Genomic DNA, 20,274 nt, shown 5'->3' on the forward strand with positions numbered 1-20,274 from the left:
TTATAATTATTTATAGTTATAAAAATTGGAATAGGGAATCTGAGGATATTAGTGTGACTTTGATTTTCTATTGTGCACTAAATCAAAGCAAAGCATGTCTTAGGGTTTTATTGCTGTGAAGAGATGCACAACTCTCAAAATGAAGTTGTCTTAACAGTTCAGAGTCAGTTCATTGTCTTCATGATGGGAAGGAAGCATGGTGGCATGCAGGCAGATAATGGTGCTGGAGAAGGAGCCAAGAATTCTACATCTGGATAGACAGGCAGCGGGAAGAGAAACACTAAGGCTGGGTTGAGGTTTTGAAACTTCAAAACCCACTCCCAGTGACACACTTCCTCCAACAAGGCTACATCTCCTTCAATAAGGTCACCATTCCCTACGAACTTTTGGGGAGCCATTTTCATTAAACCACCACAACAGGGAAAAGTTACGATTTCTAATATAAGTTTCTAATTAGGAGAGGTATGTAGAAGCACAGTGAGCCTTTGCAGACAGCTTAAAATGGGCTGAACGAGCAAGCAATATTATTGGATGTGTGTGTGGTAGTTTAAATGAAATGTTTAACGCTATCTCAGGTGTTTAAACTTGGTCTGCAATTAATTGTTTGATGAGCTTAGGAGATGTGACCTTGTTGGAGGAATTTTGTACCTGGGGGTGGGCTCTGAGGTTTCAAAGCCTTCTGTACCGTTTCCAGTGCTTTCTCTGCTTGGTGCTTGCTGTGTAAGAGGTCAGCCCTCAGCATTTTGCTTCTGTTGCTATGCCTTCACTCCACTATCAAGGACAGATTAGTAAAGAAGGAAAACGAAGTAGTTTTTCTGTAACTAGGAATAAAACAAGAACATCTGTTATCACTGCTATTCTTTAATATAGTATTTGAGATCTTTGCCAGAGTAATAAGGCAAGAGAAAGAAATAAAAATGATACAAATATGGAAAGAAAAATAAAACAAAAAATTCCTACCCCCCAAAACCCCAAATGTATTTTCTCATTTGGAATTTGAGGAGGAAGACAAACTAAAATGGAAGGGGCCAATGGGGAGAAAGGATAAAAAAGGGACTATGGGGGCAGTTAAGAGTACTTGTTGCTCCTGCAGAGGACCTGGGTTTAGATTTTAGCACCCACATCATGGCTTACAATTATGTCACTCCAGTTCTAGGGGATCTGACACCCGCCTTTTCTGACCTCTGGGCACAAGGTATACATGTGGTATACATACATGGAGGCAAAACACTCATACACATAAAATTAAATGTTAAAAAATTCTTTTTATTCCTAAGACAGGGTTTCTCTGTGTAGCCCTGGCTGTCCTAGAATTTGCTCTGTAGACCAGGCTGGCCTCAAGCTCACAGGGATCCATCTACCTCTGCCTTCTGAGTTCTGGGATTAAAGGTGTGTGCCACAATTGCCCGCCAAATGTTAAAACATTTAAAGAGGGTCTTAGAGGGGGTGTATAATCACTGTACAAATAAATACATGCATATTTGTCACAGTAAACCTGCTGTGCAGTTAGTCTTTGCTAACTAAAAACAGTTGTATCACACAGCTTCATGTCAGAGACTACATGCTAGGAAACAGGATAGGGAGAGGAAAAAAGCTGAAAATTTAAAAATGAGCTAGGAAAAATTTTAATCCCCACACTCAGAAGGCAGAGTTAGGAGGATTGTGTATTTTAGGCCATAATGGGCTACGTAGTGAGACCCTAACTGTCTTAGGGTTTCTATTGCTGCAATGAAACACCATGACAAAACAAAACAAAACAAACACAACACAAAACAAAAAGTTGGGGAGGAAAGGGTTTGTCTGGCTTACAGTTTCATATCACTGTTCATCATCTAACAAAAACAGGGTAGGAACTAAACAGGGCAGGAACCGGAGGCAGGAGCTGATGCAGGGGCCATGGAGCATTGCTGCTTCCTGGTGGGCTTCCATACCATCCTTAGCCTGTGGTGGCCCCACCCACTCTCGTCCCCCCTCCATGTGTAATTAAGAAAATGCCTTACTGCTGGATCTCTTGTAGGGATAAGTCCTGCCCCTTAGGGGGCGTGTTCACCTTGGGCTAATGTTTACCTATAAATCTGGCAAGCACTAGCTTCTGCTTTCCTGGTCTCTGCGGGAACGATGGTTCAGTAAGTCTATTAAAGCTGTATATATTTTTACAATCTGTCTGCATTCATTTACGCAGTTACAATCTCAGTTGAGGTTCCCTCCTTATAGACAATCCTGGTTTGCGTGTCTAGTTCACATAAGAATTAGCAGCACACTGACTAAAACAAATCCCAGATGGCGACATGATTGCTCAGTGGTGCAGTGCCTGCCTCACATACATAAGGGTCAGAGTTCAGATCCCACTGTCCTCCCAGAAAGCTGAGGATGGAGGTATTCATCTCTAACTCTAGCTGGGGAGGAGGGGGTGAGTGGAAAAGAAGATGGCTTCCTGGAGCCTGCTGACTTGCCAGTATGAAGTGAGCATTAAGTGAGCTCTGTGTTCAGTGATAGCTCCTGCCTCAAAAAATAACATGGAGAATGACAGGAGAAACCATCATCAGCTCTGGTCCCAGCGTGCATGCGCGTGTGTATGTAGACACACCTGTATTTATGTGAAGTGTACCACGCACACACAGTTCTAGGTTCTAAGACTGCAGAGCAGTATTGTAAGAAAAATCTGAGACCAGTGCTTGGCGGTGTTTGCCAGTTTTGGGGGGGAGTTGTTTTACTCATGTTTATTTTTAAGTTAATTTTTTTTTAGTTTTTGAAATTAAAGCATAATTGCTTTATTTTCACCCTTTGATCCTTCCCATGTACTACCCTTGTTCACTCTCAAATTTATGGCCTCAGTTTCTTTAATTGTTATGTGTCTGTCACGTTTTCTAAATCTATCAGTACAACCTGCTCAGTCCATATGAAGTTATCTATCATACGCCTTCAGGGCTTACCTCTTTCTGATTAGTGCCCAGCCCCAACTGGCAGAACACAGCTCCTGTGCCATAGTGGAAAGGAGCAAAAAGATTGTAAGAGCCAGAGGAACAGGGAATTTGCTGTCAGATCTGATTTCCTAGAAATGCCAGAGTCTCAGAAGCATGGCTGTCTAAAGGTCTGAACCAGAACAACACTAGCAGGTGTACTAACACGACAGACGGAATCTTAAGTAAGCCTTAAAATTTATTTTATTTTATTTATTTTTAGTTTTTGGTTTTTCGAGACAGGGTTTCTCTGTGGCTTTGGAGCCTGTCCTGGAACTAGCTCTGTAGACCAGGCTGGTCTCGAACTCACAGAGATCCACCTGCCTCTGCCTCCTGAGTGCTGGGATTAAAGGCGTGTGCCACCAACCCCGGCTTATTTTATTTTTTTTTAAAAAAGAAAACAATCTATCTTTTTTTTTTTTCATTTTACATACCAATCCCAGTTCCCACTCCCTCCCTCCTCCCTTTCCCTCTACCTACTCCCCCACCCTACCCCATCCACTCCTCAGAGAAGGTGAGGCACATTGCTTTGTGGAAGGTTCAAGGCCCTCCCTACTATATCTAGGCTGAGCAAGGTATCATCCAAAGAGAATAGGTTCCCAAAAAGCCAGTACATGCAGTAGGGATAAATCCTGGTGCCACTGCCAGTGCCCCTAAGTCTGCCCCAGCCATGTAACTGTCACCCACACTCTGAGGGACTAGTTTGGACCTTTCTGGTTCCTTCCCAGTCTGTCTGGAGTTGGTGAGCTCCCATTAGCTCAGGTAAACTGTTTCAGTGGGTGTCCCCATCATTTTCTTGACCTCTTTGCTCCTGTTTTCATTCCTCCCACTCTTTAGCTGGACTTTGGGAGATCAGTCCAGTGCTCCGATGTGGGTCCCTGCCTCTGTTTCCATCAGTTGCTGGATGAAGGCTCTATGGTGATATTTAAGATATCATCAATCTGACTGCAGGGCAAGGCCAGTTCTGGCACCTTCTCTTCTCTTGTTTAGGATCGTAGCTGGGGTCATCCTTGTGGATTCCTGGGAATTTCTCTAGTGCCATGTTTTTTCACGTTTTTTGCTAGCCCCACAATGGCTCCCTCAATAAAAATATCTCTCTCCTTGCTCTCATCTCTGTTCTTCCTCCATCTTGATTATCCTGTTCCCTCAAGTTCTCCTTGCCCCTCTCCTCTCCTCCTCTTCCTCTTCTCTCCCCACCCCAGTGCTCCCAATTTTGTCAGGTGATCTTGTCTGTTTCCCCTTTCTAGGTGGATCTATATATGTTTTTTTAAGAGTTCATCTTGTTACTTAGCTTCTCTAGGGTCATGAGCTATTGGCTCCATATCCTTTGCTTTACAGCTGGTATCCACCTATGAGTGAGTGCATGCCATGTTCATCTTTCTGGGTCTGTGTTAATATCACTCAGGATATTTTTTTCTAGTTCCATCCATTTGCATGCATATTTCAAGATGTCGGTTTTTACCGCTGAGTAGTACTCCAATGTGTAAATGTGCCACATTTTCTTTATCCATTCTTTGGTTGAGGGGCATTTAGGTTGTTTCCAGTTTCTGGCATTACAATTAATGCTGCCCTTGTAGTATGATTGAGCATCTTTTGTTATATGCCCAAGAATGGTATTGCTGGGTCGTAAGGTAGGTTGATTCTCAGTTTTCTGAGAAACCACCATACTGACTTCCAGATTGGTTTTATAAGTTTGCAGGGGCCTTGGTCTTAAATGTAGAACTCCAGGCAGCTCAGAAGTCTTAGGATGTCCCTGACACTTACCAGATTCAAATGGTTTGTCTGTCTCTCCCTTTCCCCCAAGGGTACATAAACAGTAAGAATTGCTGAGGAGAACAGACTAGCCTGCTGCCTGGAAGAGGCCCAGACCTGCCTGAAGGAGATACTCTCTGACCTGTTGAGCTGGGTGCAGTGAACCCGAGGGTCCGGCTTGGTGATGTAGCTGCCTTTGCCTTGCCCCCGCCCCTGCCTTCTCACCCATACTCCTGTGAACAATCCCAATAAACTCCCTGGCTCACCAGATTGGACGTTGGTGGTGTCTTTCTTTTGGCCCTGTTGATGTTCCCTCCTGAGGTGAATGGATGTTTGTTTTGAGTCTCCAGGAAAAGTCTCACATGGAAATAGTGAGTGTACTCTTCCCTGTGACTCACCTACAGCTGTGGTTCTCAGCCTTCCCACTGCTGCGACCCCTTCAGTACAGTTCCTTATGCTGTGGTGACCCCAACTATAAAATACAGTTATTTTCATTGCTACTTTATAACTAATTTTACTACTGTTATGAATCGTAATGTAAATATCTGTGTTTTCCGATGGCCTTAGGCGACCCCTGTGAAGGGCTTGTGACCCACAGGTTGAGGACCACTGATCCTAGAGTATGACCCAGTGACTTAGTGTGTTTGTGCATACATGCAGCTTTTGTCATAGTGAAGTTCAGAGAAGTCACCACTCTGTAATCCTCCTGTCAGCTCTCCCTCACCGGTCCACTTCGGTCTGTAGGTGTCTGTTCTGGTCACTCCTGCAGAGTCATACTATGTGGTCCTTCTTGATTCATTTATTTCACTGTCGTGTGCAGTTTTTAGGCTAAGTCATGTTTCAGATGCATTTGTGTTTCATTCTTTTAGTGGCTGTGAACCAATTTTCCACATTTAATTAAGAGTTGCCACTGACCTAAGAGCTCTTATTCCTTTGAAATATTTTGGCCTCTTTCAATAATTGGTCTTAGTGAAAATAGAAATAATTACAGCAGAATCTTCAACTTATTTTCCATACGATAAACAAGATTTGTGATTTCAAGAAAGCACCCTATTTATTAAGCCAAAGGCTTACTTCTCAGCACTGAGTCAGCATAATAACTAATACCGTTTTAGTAACAGGGAAATAATATTGCAGTTCAACTTCATATTGAAAAGATTATTTTATGTATGTAAGTGTTTAGACTGCATGTATGTATTTTATGTATGTAAGTGTTTAGACTGCATGTATGTATTTTGTGTATGTAAGTGTTTAGACTGCATGTATGTCTATGCATCACATATGACCTGGTGCTCAGGGAGGCCAGAAGAGGCCGTTAGAGCCTCTGAAACTGGAGTTGCAGACAGTTGTGAGCTGTCATGCAGGCTCTGGGAATTGAACTTGAGTTCTCTGGAAGAGCAGCCAGTGCTCTTAACTGCTGAGCCAACTTTCCAGCCCAAGTTTTTCCTATTTTAATTAAATGTTATTTTTAGGCCTCTAGACATTAATATAGTTTTTTACGTCTGAGATACTGATTCCTGTTTTCTTAGTAGGTGGTTTTTGTACCCTATCATAGCACTCTTGAGGCAAGTCAAAAGATTTTTCCACTTTGTATATTTGAATCTTAAAACAAGTTCCATATTAATCTTTACTAATAACTTAAAATTTTAATTTTATGATTCTGCTTTAAGCATCATTAATTCTAATAGCAGTGACAGTGTTTCAGTTGCTAGAGCTGTGTAACAAAACCCCACCACACTTGGTGATCACACAGCCGTGTGTGTGTGTGTGTGTGTCTCCTGCACTTAGTGACCACACAGCCATATGTGTGAGTATATCCTGCACTTAGTGACCACACAGCCATGTGTGTGTGTGTGAGTGTCTCCTGCACTTAGTGACCACACAGCCATGTGTGTGTGTGTCAGTGTCTCCTGCACTTAGTGACCGCACAGCCATGTGTGTGTGTGAGTATCTCCTGCACTTAGTGACCACACAGCCATGTGTGTGTGTGTGAGTGTCTCCTGCACTTAGTGACCACACAGCCATGTGTGTGAGTGAGTGTCTCCTGCACTTAGTGACCACACAGCCATGTGTGTGAGTGAGTGTCTCCTGCACTTAGTGACCACACAGCCATGTGTGTGTGTGTGAGTGTCTCCTGCACTTAGTGACCACACAGCCATGTGTGTGTGTGTGAGTGTCTCCTGCACTTAGTGACCACACAGCCATGTGTGTGAGTGAGTGTCTCCTGCACTTGGTGACCGCACAGCTATGTGTGTGTGTCAGTGTCTCCTGCCAGTCAGGGCTTTGGATAGAACACTGAGGAGCTGGTTGCCTTCCAGCCTGCGTTTCAGCCCAGGGCCATTTAAAGTGTGTTCAGATGCATATTTGGGAGTGAATGCTGTCAGCCAGAGTATCTCCACTTAGTTTTTCTTCACAGTCTCTGTGTACCAAACTCAGTAGCCTAAGTTACCCGCCCCCTCCCCCCCACTCCATGCTGGACAGCACTGTGCCCTGGAGCTTCACCCTAGCCCCACTGGGATGTTACCCTCCACAACTGAGAGACAACATTTTGATGTTTTAAACTGTTTGGTTGGCTGTACTTGGTTATGGCAGTCCTGGGGAACTAACACAGGCCATCTTTAGAAAACACAAGTCAGACGGTTAAAATGGACCCCACCCCCCCTTTGTGTGTGGTGACAGGACATGCTTAGTTTGCCCGATTATGAACTTCTTTATTCATCTTTGTTTTTGAAGGCGTTTTGCTATGTACATAGTTCAGGTTTTGAACTTAGAATCCTCCTGCCTCAGCTTCCTGAGTGCTGGCTTATAGGCATGTGCACCACACTTGGCTAACATTCTTCTACTTTAGCAGGAGAGGCCAGCTGCTTGTCAGCTCTGACCAAAATTTATACGTTAACAATGAATACAGTACTTCAGAGATTGTTAAATGTGATAGCCATATGGGGTTGTTAGAAGTTCATTCATTAAAGTGTGTTACTTAGTAATTAGGTAATTTAAGTGTGCTTTCTAATTAATTAAGTTATGCTTGAAAGTGTGTGTGCGACACACGTGTGCGAATGCATGCATGTTTGGGGATCCGGATGTAACTTCAGGAGTTATTTCTGAATGCATACATGTTTGGGGATCCGGATGTAACTTCAGGAGTTATTCCTGAATGCATACATGTTTGGGGATCCGGATGTAACTTCAGGAGTTACTCCTCTCCTCCCACCTTGAGAAGCAGGGTCTTTCTTGTTTATACCTTCTCCACACTCCAGGGTGGCTGGCACCGAGCTTCCTGGTGTTCTGATTGCCGGGATTAAGAGATCTGGATCTTGGGGAATGGAGCTCAGGCAGCCAGGACCACACAACAGGCACTTTGACCTGCTGAGCGGGCTCACAAGTCCCAAGAAGGCCTTTTTTAGATGACAATATTTTTGTTCTCTGAGTAATATGTTTATTTCTTTTTTTTTGATATTTATCGAGGTCTACATTTTTCTCTGCTCCTCTCTCTGCCTCTCCCCTCCTCCTTTCAACCCTCCCCCAAGGTCCCCATGCTCCCAATTTACTCAGGAGACCTTGTCTTTTTCTACTTCCCATGTAGATTTGATCTATGTCTCTCTTAGGGTCCTCATTGTTGTCTAAGTTCTCTGGGATTGTGGTTTGTAGGCTGGCTTTCTTTGCTTTATGTATAAAAACTACCTATGAGTGAGTACATGTGATAATTGTCTTTCTGTGTCTGGGTTACCTCACTTAAAATAATGTTTTCTAGCTCCATCCATTTTCCTGCAGAATTCAAGCTGTTGTTATTTTTTCTGCTGTGTAGTACTCCATTGTGTAAATGTGCCACATTTCCTTATCCATTCTTCAGTCGAGGAGCACTATGGTTGTTTCCAGGTTCTGGCTATGACAGACAATGCTGCTATGATCATAGTTGAGCACATGTGCTTGTGGTACGACTGAGAATTCTTTGGGTATATACCCCAAAGTGGTATTGCTGGGTCTTGAGGTAGGTTGTTTCTCAAATGGCTGAAAAACACTTAAGGAAATGTTCAACATCCTTAGTCATCAGAGAAATGCAAATCAAAACAACTCTGAGATTCCATCTTACACCAATGGCCAAGATCAAAAACACTGATGACAACTTATGCTGGAGAGGTTGTGGGGAAAAGGGAACACTTCTGCATTGCTGATGGGAGTGCAACCTGGTGCAGCCCCTTTGGATGTCAGTGTGGTGAATTCTCAGAAAATATGTTTATTTCTTAAGGTATAATAACTAATATAATGGTATAATGAGACATAGTGCATTGTGGGGATTAAATTAGGGGACAATACCAAGTAGCAACGAAAAAGCACTCATTTGTGTTTTTGCCATACTTGAATTCAGAATATTGAGTACAGCCAAGAAGTGTCTTCAGATGGGGAGAAAGTTGGCAGGTGCAGACAGCACACAGAACACTGCTGCCGAACCGGGGCAGAGGATGGGAAAGGTTCCTGGTTATAGACAGGGTTTGAAAGTGTAACATGTCTTTATATTTCACTTGTCTTTATCCAATTAAAAAACTCATCAGGCAGGCAGACCTTTAATCCTAGCACTCAGGAGGTAGAGGCAGGGAGATCTCTGTGAGTTCAAGGCCAGCCTGGTCTACAAGAGTTAAGTGTGTCTGAAAACCAAACAACCCCACCCACCCAAAGAAAACCCCAAACAAACCAAATAAGGTGAGGGTGGGGAGAAAAATAGTTTTCAGACACAGACACATACTGGAAAAACAATAAAAAGTGGACTCCAAATATACAAACACAGGACCAATAAGAAAAAAATGCCCAAGCAAAGCATTTTGGGACAAAAAGTCTACAAAAATACCCTTCAATTTATTTTGTGTTGGTTATCTATGGAAGGGCATGGGAGCTACCCTTAAGTGGGACCAATACACCCAGTGAGACTCCATTGTGGAGAAAACTGATTTTTCCTTTGCAAGCAGATGTCAACTGCAGGTAGTTTCTTGGTTAGGGTGGGAGCCTATGCCCACTTCTCCCTCTGACCAGTGAAATCCTGTCTGGCTTGAACCTCTGCAGGCCCGTGTGTTGCCACAGTCCTGTGAATTTGAATGTGCATTAGTTCTGTGCCTGGAAGACACTCCTCCTTGGAGTCCTCCATCTCCTCTGGCTCTTAAAACCTTTGTACCTCCTCTTCCACACAGCTCCCTGAGCCCTGTGGGGAGGGTTTGATGGAGTCCTCCTTCTCCTCTGGCTCTTTAAGCCTTTCCACCTCCTCTTCCACACAGCTCCCTGAGCCCTGTGGGAGGGTTTGATGGAGTCCTCCATCTCCTCTGGCTCTTTAAGCCTTTCCACCTCCTCTTCCACACAGCTCCCTGAGCCCTGTGGGAGGGTTTGATGGAGGTGTTCGCTGAGGACCGAGTGCTCTAGAGTCTCTCATTCTCTGCACGTTGTTCAGTCGTGAGTCTCTGTGTTAGTTCCCAACTACTTAGGAAGAAGCTTCTTGGATGATGACTGAGACGCTGATCTCTGTGTGTAGTAGAATGTCTTTAGAAGTCATTTTATTGCTGTTAACTTTTAACAGAATGGCGGCTTTCCTGTAGGCCCATGGCTTATCCAGTCCTAAGTTCTTAATAATTCTTGCAGTGTCAGACATGAGTTCCATCTCATGCCGTGGGCCTTATATTCAATCATAGCGTAGTTGACATGAGTTCCATCTCATGCCGTGGGCCTTCTATCCAATCATAGCGTAGTTGATAACGCTCACAACATTTGTGTCACTATTGCAGCAGCGTATCTTGTAGGCTGGTCACCACTGTAGATTGCAGGGTTTGTAGCTGAGTTGATGGTTGCCTTTCTCCTCAGGTAGCATACAGAGTACCTTCCAGCACCATGAACACTAGCCAGAAGGGGTGAAGCCTCTAGTTAGGCACCAGCTTGAGTTTGTTTTTGATGAACTATGTTATCTTCAGCGAAAGGCGTTCTCATCAGTTTGTTGAGAGCAACCAATAACCTTGGTAATAGCCACAGATATTTGGGGTTTCTTTGTGACCTCTGGCTAAGCACTCAACTAGATGTTACCCATTTCTGGCACTTAAGGTTTCACTTCTTGGTGGAAGATAATCTAATTGGGGCATTGTCACCTCCATTGTTTGATGGCACCATTTTGATTTCTTTCATTTATGTATGTATTTTAGGAAACTTCTACGGTAGTGAGTTTCCCAACGGCTTCTCAAATGCCCTTAGTTTTCTTTCTTTATATTTTTTTTTTCAGGAGAGATGACTCATTTTATTTCTCTTAACTTGACCCCATCTTTCCCACTTAAGGTTCCAACTCTGCAGATACACCACACCCTCCCCCCTTAACAGTTGGGCCCTTGGGAGGTGAAGGGGTAAACCACAAAGTTTGAGGAAAGGCAAGGTCTCATACCTCTCGAACAAGGAAATTAGAAGGCTGAGTAACTGTACAAACTGCATGTGAAATGAGCAATTCCCCCACCCGGCAGTGGCCAGACGCACAGTCTCTGGCTTCTTGGGCTCAATCACAGTTCGAAATTAGGAAGCCAGCGATGCCGTGAGATCGCCAGGCATCATTTAAGGGGTACAGGAGCTCCAGCAGTTTGAAGATGGTCTGTACAGTTAGGGTCCTGATGCTCTCTTCCTCTCGAAAGCTCGGACTCGGGCAGCTTTGGCCTCATCTTTCAGCTCATCAAGGAAACGCTCCTGAGCCACTGAATAGAAGGTGTAACCATAAATAGCTAATACCACGACCCCGATGCCCAGGCCAGTCACGATGTTCCGGTCTGCCGCAGTGACAGTGTTTTCTGCCACTGGGCAAGCTGCACCTGCCGCATAAACTGCACTTGCACTGGGGTCAATTTATCCCGGGACGGGTCTATGCGCTGAGCGAATGGGGCATTTCCATCCTTAGCACCCAAAGGGTCACCAGCTCCAGACGCCGCCATGTTGCTGCTCCGCCCTAAGCCGCCCAGCCCCACTCTCTTCATATCTCTCTGTCACCCCACTCTCCCTTCTCCCTCCCATTTGCTCCTCACACTCAACCCTCCCTCCCATAACTATGTATCTTTTAATTTCTCCTTCCTAGGGAGATCCTCTTCTCTTCCTTTGTCCTTTAATAGGTACCTAACCTCTGTTTGTTATGTGGATTGTAGCATGCATATCAAAGGCTTAAAAGCCAATATCCCCATATAAGAGAAAACATACTGATTTCTCTTTTTGGGTTTGGGTGACCTCACTTGGATGATTTTTTTCCCTAGCTCCATCCATTTATCTGCAAATTTCATTCTTTTTAACAATTAATAATATTCCATTGTGTAAATGTGCCACATTTTCATTATCCTGTCATCAACTGATGAACATCTAGACTGTTTCCGATTTCTGGCTATTTTAAATAGAGCAGCAATGATTACGGATGAGCAAATGTCTACATTTATGTAGTAGGATGCAGAGTCCATTGTGTATATGCAAAAGAGTGTGGTACAGCTGGATCTTGAGGTAGATCTAGTCCCAGCTTCCTGAGAAACTGCACACTGATGTGCATAGTGGCTGTACAAGTTTGCACCCCACCAGCAATGAATAGGGGTTTTCTTTACTCTAGATCCTCACCAGCATGGGCTCTTCTTTGTGTTATTGATCTTGGCCATTCTGACTGGTAGAGGATGAAATCTCAAAGTAGTTATGACTTGCATGTCCCTGATGACTAACGATGGTGAGCGTTTCTTTAAAGGTTTCTCAGCCATTTGTGTTTCCTTTGTTTTGAGAACTCTGCATGCTTCTGTACGCCATGCTCTGAGAACTCTCTCTGCATGTCTTCAGCTGGGTTATTTTCTTGATATCCAGTCTTTTTTTCAAAAGTTCTTTATATATTTTAGATACTAGCCTTCATATATATATAATTGGTGAAGATCCTTTTTCATTCTTTACCCTGCCTCTTTACTGAATGGTGGTGTTGTGCAGAGAGATCCCATTCATTGTTTCTTAGTGTCTGTGCTGTATGCAGGCAGAACACCTACAGTGAGTAAATAAAAAAACATTTAAAACTTTATTGCGTTGTTAGGACTTTAACTCAGTACAGTAGTTATTGGAAAAACTCTTGTTCAGAAGGGATTTTATATACAAAGTTATTTCTCTCTCTCTCTCTCTCTCTCTCTCTCTCTCTCTCTCTCTCTCTCTCTCTCTCTCTCTCTCTCTCTCTCTTTTTGAGACAGGGTGTCTCCTGGAACTCACTGTAGATCAGATTGGTCTTGAGTTCACAGAGATTCTCCTAAGTGCTGAGATTTTCTTTTTTTCCTTTGAGGTGTGAGATCTCACTATGTAACTCAGGTCGGCCTTGAATTTGGACTCTTCCTGCCTCAGCTTTCAGAGTGCTGGGATTGCAAATGTTTGCCACCATACCTCACATGGTTCTTTGTTTGCCTTTTGGACTTTGTTAAATAATCAAAAGAAATTTGAAGTAGCTGTATTGATTTCAGACAAAGCAGGTTTGAGAGGGAGTTACCAGGAATAAAGGTAGTCCTTACCTAACAGAGTACAGCCATTTCTTCAAAAAGACATTACAGTTAGTGAGGCAAAGCAAAGTAGTGAGTTAGAGGCCAGCCCAGACTACATGTGACCCCGTCTCAATACAAAGCCAACCAACAAGCAAAACCTGGACCTTGAGTGGATCCACTGTTAGGACTGCAGGCTCCAGCACGTGTGACTGCCACTGAGCAGTACCAGAAGTGGGTGACTGAGTGCAGAAAACGCGCTCTAAGGTTGAGGACAAACCCATCCAGACCACATTCTGGGACGTGACATGGTCTTTAGCTTGTGCTTACAGGCCACAGTAGAATTAAGTTAGAAACCAGTAGCTCTATCATTGTATAACCTGGTTGTAAAGTTAGAAAAATAGTTGGAAAATATAAAAATTTCTAGAGATTAAACAGTATCCTCTTAAAATAATATTGGATAAAGAAATTGCAAGAGAAACTAAAAGTGTTTTGAAGAAAAATTAAAAGCAGTGAAAGCAGACAAAGAGGAGAGCATGAAGAATTGAACGTGTGTGTCAGAAATGAAGGGTGCAATGTCACTGGGCCGTACTTGTAGTGCCGAGAATGAGAAAAGGCCGCAGTGTAAGCCTAAAGCAAGTGGCAGAAAAGGGTGAGAGACACTATAAAGTTGATATGAAGATGTAAATGTCAAGACCAAAAGCATTTTACAGTTTCGTTTATTTTTTTAAGACAGTTTCATATAGCCGAGGTTGGACTCCTGGGCTTGAACTCAGGTCATCAAGTTTGTGAGGTAAGCACTTTGACCTCTGAGTGAGCAGACCAGGAACAGCTGTCAGGTGATGCCTACAGGGCCAGGTCTTGAGCAGTGGGCAGTGCCATGCCCACCATGTCTCTTTGGGTGCAGAGCATCTGGCTTGTGCAACCTGCCCCTCAAAGGAAGCCACACTGGCACTGTTAGGATAACTCCATGTTGACCTCCCTGGTCATCTCCCCAGCAACCAGCAACCAGGTGCATCACATTGAGAGCCTGCTGGAAGTTCTTTAACGTATGGACCCTTTTCTTTTGGTTGTATGATTTTTGTTTTGTTTTGTTTCACACCAGGCTGGCCTGGAACTCAGAGATCTACCTGCCTCTGCCTCTCGAGTGCAGGGATTAAAGGGATGTGTGACAATGCCCATTCTGGAAGTTTCATAAAGATCGAATCGTACTTTGTTTTTGTTTTTTTTTTTTTGGTTTTTCGAGACAGGGTTTCTCTGTGGTTTTGGAGCCTGTCCTGGAACTAGCTCTTGTAGACCAGGCTGGTCTCGAACTCACAAAGATCCGCCTGCCTCTGCCTCCCAGGTGCTGGGATTAAAGGCGTGCGCCACCACCGCCTGGCTTCGAATCGTACTTTGTATCTCTTTAATGTATAATTGTCCTTTTTGATGATATTTTTAACATTTTGAGTGTTCACTTCTCAGAATAAATATGTAGCATGTCTGTGATGTGGACAAGAACTTGCAACATGTTTGCATGGTGAGGTTCATGATCCAGGGAGGTTAGGGCATAGTCAGTATGAAAGATAATTCAGTCACATGGAATGTGTGAAATTATGAAAATAGTAAACCGTATTAATGCGTTACTTAGTGCTGAGGCCGAATCTCATTTCTTTAAGTCGAGTGGATGTCAGAATTATGCCTTTGGTTGTTCCAAACTCTCTAAATGGAGGCCTGTTGCTACAGTATACAGAAGAGGCATGGTAAAGTAATTCAATTTAATAAATTAGAACAAATAGTAGATTGCTTTTGCCTTAGCAACAATTCACTTCCGTGAGGGACTTCTCTCTAACAGGATTATAAAGATGACTGCTTGGAATTCACTGAGTATATTCTGAGTTAGTGGTTGGCATTAGGAGATGGTATGTTTATGGCAATCTCATACGTGTGTGTGATGAATTTTGTTTCTTTGTATTCTCCTTTCTTACCTCCCCTGCTTAAGCTCTCCTTCCAACAAGTCCCCTCCCCCCACTTTTTCATCTGTGCGTGGGAGTGGGAGAGAGGATAGTTTAATATTTAACTTATTATTTAATGATTTAATAATAATTGAGAGTTTAAATATTGTTGCCTGCATGAGTGTCAGGTTATTTTTTGGAACACGGACAACTTATCAGGCTATACAAATGAAAACAACCCCTTCCTCATTCCTACCACCATTAGCTGAACCGTGAGTGGTGGATCAGCTTCACAGCCCCGCCCCACATGATGAAATGGTGCCGGCACCAGTCATGGACAGGCCTTTGTTGTGAGCACAGCTGCCATGAGTTCATGAGGACAATGACCATCATGTCTAGAAGACACTTTTTCACACTAGGGTTCTTTTTCAAAATGTGTTTTGTATATGTGGGTACACACTTGACACTTGGCCTTTTATGGATTTTAGCGCTTGATCTCAGGTTGTTAGAATTGGTAACTAGCGACTTGACCTGCCAAGCTTTCTCATTAGCCCCAGAAAGCATCATTATTCTCAGCTCCCGTCCTGCCTCTTACATCTTCCGTATATTGCCTGAACTTCAGAAGGGCTTTTATAGATGTCCAGTTTAAGGTCAGGCACGCCACACTCCATTATCCCCAGCACTTTACTAATTGTGAGTGTGTTACACTGCCCAAGGCAGGGGGAAGCTTCACTGACAGCCTGAGGTCAGCACTCTCCTGTGGTGTAAACACAGTGCTTAGAAGGCAGTTTGACACTGTGTCCATTTAGCAAAATAACAATAGTAGGTTCTTTGCTAGGGCCTTCCCAGCCATGGGCTGGTGACCAGATTTACAGTGCGAGGGGTGAGTTCCTTCCTGTGGAGCACTAAGTAGAGAGTGGGTCGCTATCCGCATAGCGGCCATACCATGATTGCTCCAGTGGGCAGACAGGCCCACCAGTGAAACTATTGGTGACATTGTCTCTACCTCACAGTAGCATACACAGCACCTTCCAACACTGCAAGTGAAGACACTGCCAGCTCATTTCCAGCTTTGTTTCTCTGTCCTGCGGCCTGGCTGTCTGTGGCGTCTTCAGCAGTAGGTTCTTACAAGTTAGTTCTGGTGGGCAATCAAGAGTGATGACAGTAACCTATAGTTTTGTCATCTCTGGAGCCTCTCTGACCATATGTTAAGTTTTCTGGCTTTAAATATTACTCTGTGCCTTTGGAATGCAAATTACTGTCATTTCACAATTTGTAGGTTTTTCTTTACAGGAAGGGTCACTAGATTAACATCACTTTTCACAATTTGTAGTAATGTGTAGGTTTTTCTGTATGGGAAGGATCACTAGATTAACATCACTTTCCACAATTTGTAGTAATGTGTAGGTTTTTCTGTATAGGAAGGGTCACTAGATTAACATCACTTTCCACAATTTGTAGTAATGTGTAGGTTTTTCTGTATAGGAAGGGTCACTAGAGTAACATCATTTTTCACAATTTGTAGTAATGTGTAGGTTTTTCTGTACAGGAAGGGTCACTAGAGTAACATCACCTTTCCTTGTTGCTTAGTTGGATTTCTACTTGGCTTTAGTTTTCTTTTTTTTTTTTTCTCCAAGATATTTTCTCCGATATCCTGCCTGTTCTGGATCTCACTATGCAGACCAGGCTGACCTCGAACTCACAGAGATCCGTCTGCCTCTGCCTTCCAAGCGCTGGGATTAAAGGTGTGTGCCCAGCTGCCTCGAGTATTATTTCTTCCTGTAGTGATCTGTGCTGATCTGTGAATTGGCAGCAATTGTTTGGGGGTTGGGTGAGATATCTGGAAGGAAGCAAACTGAATAAATAATCTGCCCCATGCTTCTTTCCTATGGGTCGATCCTTCTTGTTATTCTTGTGAGCGTTCTCCTCAGTTACCATGGTCATATGGCTTCTTTTGTACTACTATTCCAGAAGGAAAGAAATTCTTGTAGGGAGGGGACAGAAAGCTAAACAGAAGCTAGAGGTAGCTTGGGGTAAAATCCTTGCCCCCTCAGTTCTTGAAGCTGAATCTTTCTTGTATTAGATGCTTTACTGCTATGTTGAATGGCTTAATATGTCTTAGAATTATTTTCCATATTATCCTGTCCCTGCGTAGAGTTTTCATCCTAGGTAGAAGTCTAGGATGTGGGGAGAGAGCACCATTTCATAGCTTTGGACAATCCACGAGAGCACTGTTTACTGTCAGAAGTTGGAGCAGATGTTTAGTGTCTGTGAATGAATTACTGTACATAAACTTAAGGGTGGCTGGCATTAAGTTATTCAGAAGATGGTTTATAGTGGTTTAACCTTTTTTCCCTGTCACATAAGATTTGAGATCTCGAAGATCATACAAGTACTGCATGGCTTGTAATCTTTAAGGCTACATATGTCACAGCTAAGACTTTAAAAAATTATTGTGTGTGTCTGTGTACGTGTTTCACTCATGGGCATGTGTGCCATGGTATGGAGGACAGAGGACAGCTATGGATTTTGTCCTCAGCTTCTACTTTCTGTGTGAGTTCTGAAGATCAAACGCAGATGCTCGGCTTTCATGGCAAGTACATTGACGGCTGAGCCATTTTGCCAGCTCAGAAGCTCTTCATAAGAACAGTGTTTGTACCAAGTGGTGGTGGCCTTTAATCCTAGTACTTGGGAGGCAGAAGCAGGCTAATCTCTGTGAGTTCAAGGCCAGCCTGGTCTACAAAGCAGCTACTGTTCTTGTAAAGAACCTGAGTTTGGTTCCCTTTACTGGCATGGCAGCTCACAACCATGTTTAACTCCAGTTTTAGGGGATCTGACACCCTCTTCTGCCTTCTGAGGGCAGCAGGCATGCATGTGATATATACATATATGCAGGCAAACACATAACATAGAAATGAGTAGGTCTTAAAAAAGATGAAGAAAGTAAGTTCCAAAGTCTGGATGTTAGAATAATGGTAGCAAAGACAGGCTTAACCACCATCACCTCAGTGAGTTTTTTTTTTTTTTTTTGGTTTTTCGAGACAGGGTTTCTCTGTAGCTTTGGAGCCTGTCCTGAAACTCCCTTTGTAGACCAGGCAGGCCTCCAACTCACAGAGATCCGCCTGCCTCTGCCTCCTGAGTGCTGGGATTAAAGGCGTGCGCCACCACCGCCCGGCCCTCAGTGAGTTTTGAGTCAAACTTAGCGGGGTCTCCAAGTTTGTGGAAATGATTGCATGTAACTGAAGGTTTCTCATCCTGCCCTTTCCCGCAGCCACTTTTAAAATAACCACTCAGAGGCTTAATCTTAATTACAAACTGTTTGGCGTTAGTTTAGTCTTATCATTAACTAGTTCTTTTTTTTAAAAATTTATTTATTTATTAAGGATTTCTGCCTCCTCCCCGCCACCGCCTCCCATTTCTCTCCCCCTCCCCCGATCAAGTCACCCTCCCTCATCTGCTCAAAGAGCAATCAGGGTTCCCTGACCTGTGGGAAGCCCAACGACCACCCACCTCCATTCAGGTCTAGTAAGGTGAGCATCCAAACTGCCTAGGCTCCCCTAAAGCCAGTACGTGCAGTAGGATCAAAAACCCACTGCGATTGTTCTTGAGTTTGAGACAATGGGGATGTTCTCTCGGGAACTCACCAAGGCCAGCTGGCCTGGGTCTGAAAAAGCCTGGGATAAATCCGGACTAGCTGAACATAGCGGACATTAACTAGTTCTTACAACTTAAGTTAACTCGTTTCCATTAGTAGGTCTCGTGACTGTCACCTCACAGCTTGCTTCCCTAGCGACTGCTGGTGTTTCCCAGACTTCGCCTTCTTCCTGGCTGTTGGCTATATTAGCTTCTGTATTAACCAGTGATAACAAACCATATTCACAGCATACAGAGGGGCATCCCACATCGATCGCAACACAACTAAAATGTGCTTTCTCTTCTGTCCTCAGGTGGCGACAGACAAGGTGGCGGAAAAGCTGAGCTCTACTCTCTCATGGGTGAAGAACACAGTCTCGCATACAGTCAGTCAGATGGCCAGTCAGGTGGCCAGTCCATCTGCGTCATCCCACACGACATCCTCGTCCACCACACTGTCGACACCAGCGCTTTCGCCGGCCTCCCCTTCAAAGTTGAGTCCAGACGACTTAGAACTCCTGGCTAAGCTGGAGGAACAGAATCGGTGAGTGAAATTGCTGGACATTTCTCTTCTTGGTTATCATATAGTTTCCTAGTTTCTGACCCTTGTTTTCCAGAATTACAAAACAGACATTCAGGAATTTCTTTGGGAGATTAGTCTAAGACTAAGATTTACCTTTAGCTAATAGCGCTTGAGATTCATTCTGTTAGTATAGCAGACTCTAAATCCTTCTTGTATTTTATGAATTATTAAGGCAAAACTATCATTTTTGTTTTATTTATTTTTCAGGGCTGGGATTGAGTCCCCAGACCTTGATACATTGGCCTACGCTTCCATCCCTACTTTTTTTTGTTTGTTTTTTTGTTTTTGTTTGTTTGTTTGTTTTTTGGTTTTTCAAGACAGGGTCTCTCTGTGTAATAGCCCTAGCTGTCCTGGAACTCACTTGGTAGACCAGGGTGGCCTCAAACTCACAGAGATCCACCTGCCTCTGCCTCCCGAGTGCTGGGATTAAAGGCGTGGGCCACATCCAGCTCTTTTCTTTGCCTGATCAGCTACTCTTCCATAACTACTTAGACACTTTAGTTAATTTCAGTTGTTTACAGATGTTGGGTCTATGTCTGCACTCCATTTTGTTCTGTTTATCTATTATTTGGTCTTAAGGTTGTACTGTATTGCCTTATTTATTATAGTTTTGTAATAGGTTTGGAAATCAGATGTAGTCTTCTGTGGTAGTTTGAGAATGCCCTACAAGATCATATATTTCAATGTTGGTCCCTAATTGGTGGGACTGTCTTGGAAAAGATTAGGAGATGCGTCACTGTGAGCGACTTTGACTTTTCAAAAGGCCCAGGGGGAAGATATATTTACTTTTATTAAAAACAACAACAACAACCCAAATAAAGTGTCATACCTGAAGACCTAACATCCCCACCCCCTGTTTTGCTGGCCACTGTATCATTTCTCTGGCCTCTGCAGGAGTTGGTAAGGAAGTTGTGTGCTTTACAAGTCTA

At 43.6% G+C, this 20,274-nt stretch overlaps 1 protein-coding gene and 1 pseudogene across 5 annotated transcripts in view; one reads left to right on the top strand and one right to left on the bottom strand.

Annotated features, from left to right (window-relative positions):
• Evi5 (ecotropic viral integration site 5) overlaps nucleotides 1–20,274 on the top strand; it is a 138,731-nt gene that overhangs the window by 15,819 nt on the left and 102,638 nt on the right. For all 5 annotated transcript variants that reach the window (XM_075944491.1, XM_075944489.1, XM_075944493.1 and 2 more), the window contains exon 2: nucleotides 19,077–19,306. In XM_075944491.1, coding sequence (XP_075800606.1) covers nucleotides 19,077–19,306 — 230 coding nt within the window. The remainder of the gene's footprint in view (nucleotides 1–19,076; nucleotides 19,307–20,274) is intronic.
• On the bottom strand, nucleotides 11,230–11,677 carry LOC142832593 (cytochrome c oxidase assembly factor 3 homolog, mitochondrial pseudogene; annotated as a pseudogene).

Source organism: Microtus pennsylvanicus, chromosome 12 (assembly GCF_037038515.1).
Source record: "Microtus pennsylvanicus isolate mMicPen1 chromosome 12, mMicPen1.hap1, whole genome shotgun sequence".
Classification (NCBI taxonomy): domain Eukaryota; kingdom Metazoa; phylum Chordata; class Mammalia; order Rodentia; family Cricetidae; genus Microtus; species Microtus pennsylvanicus.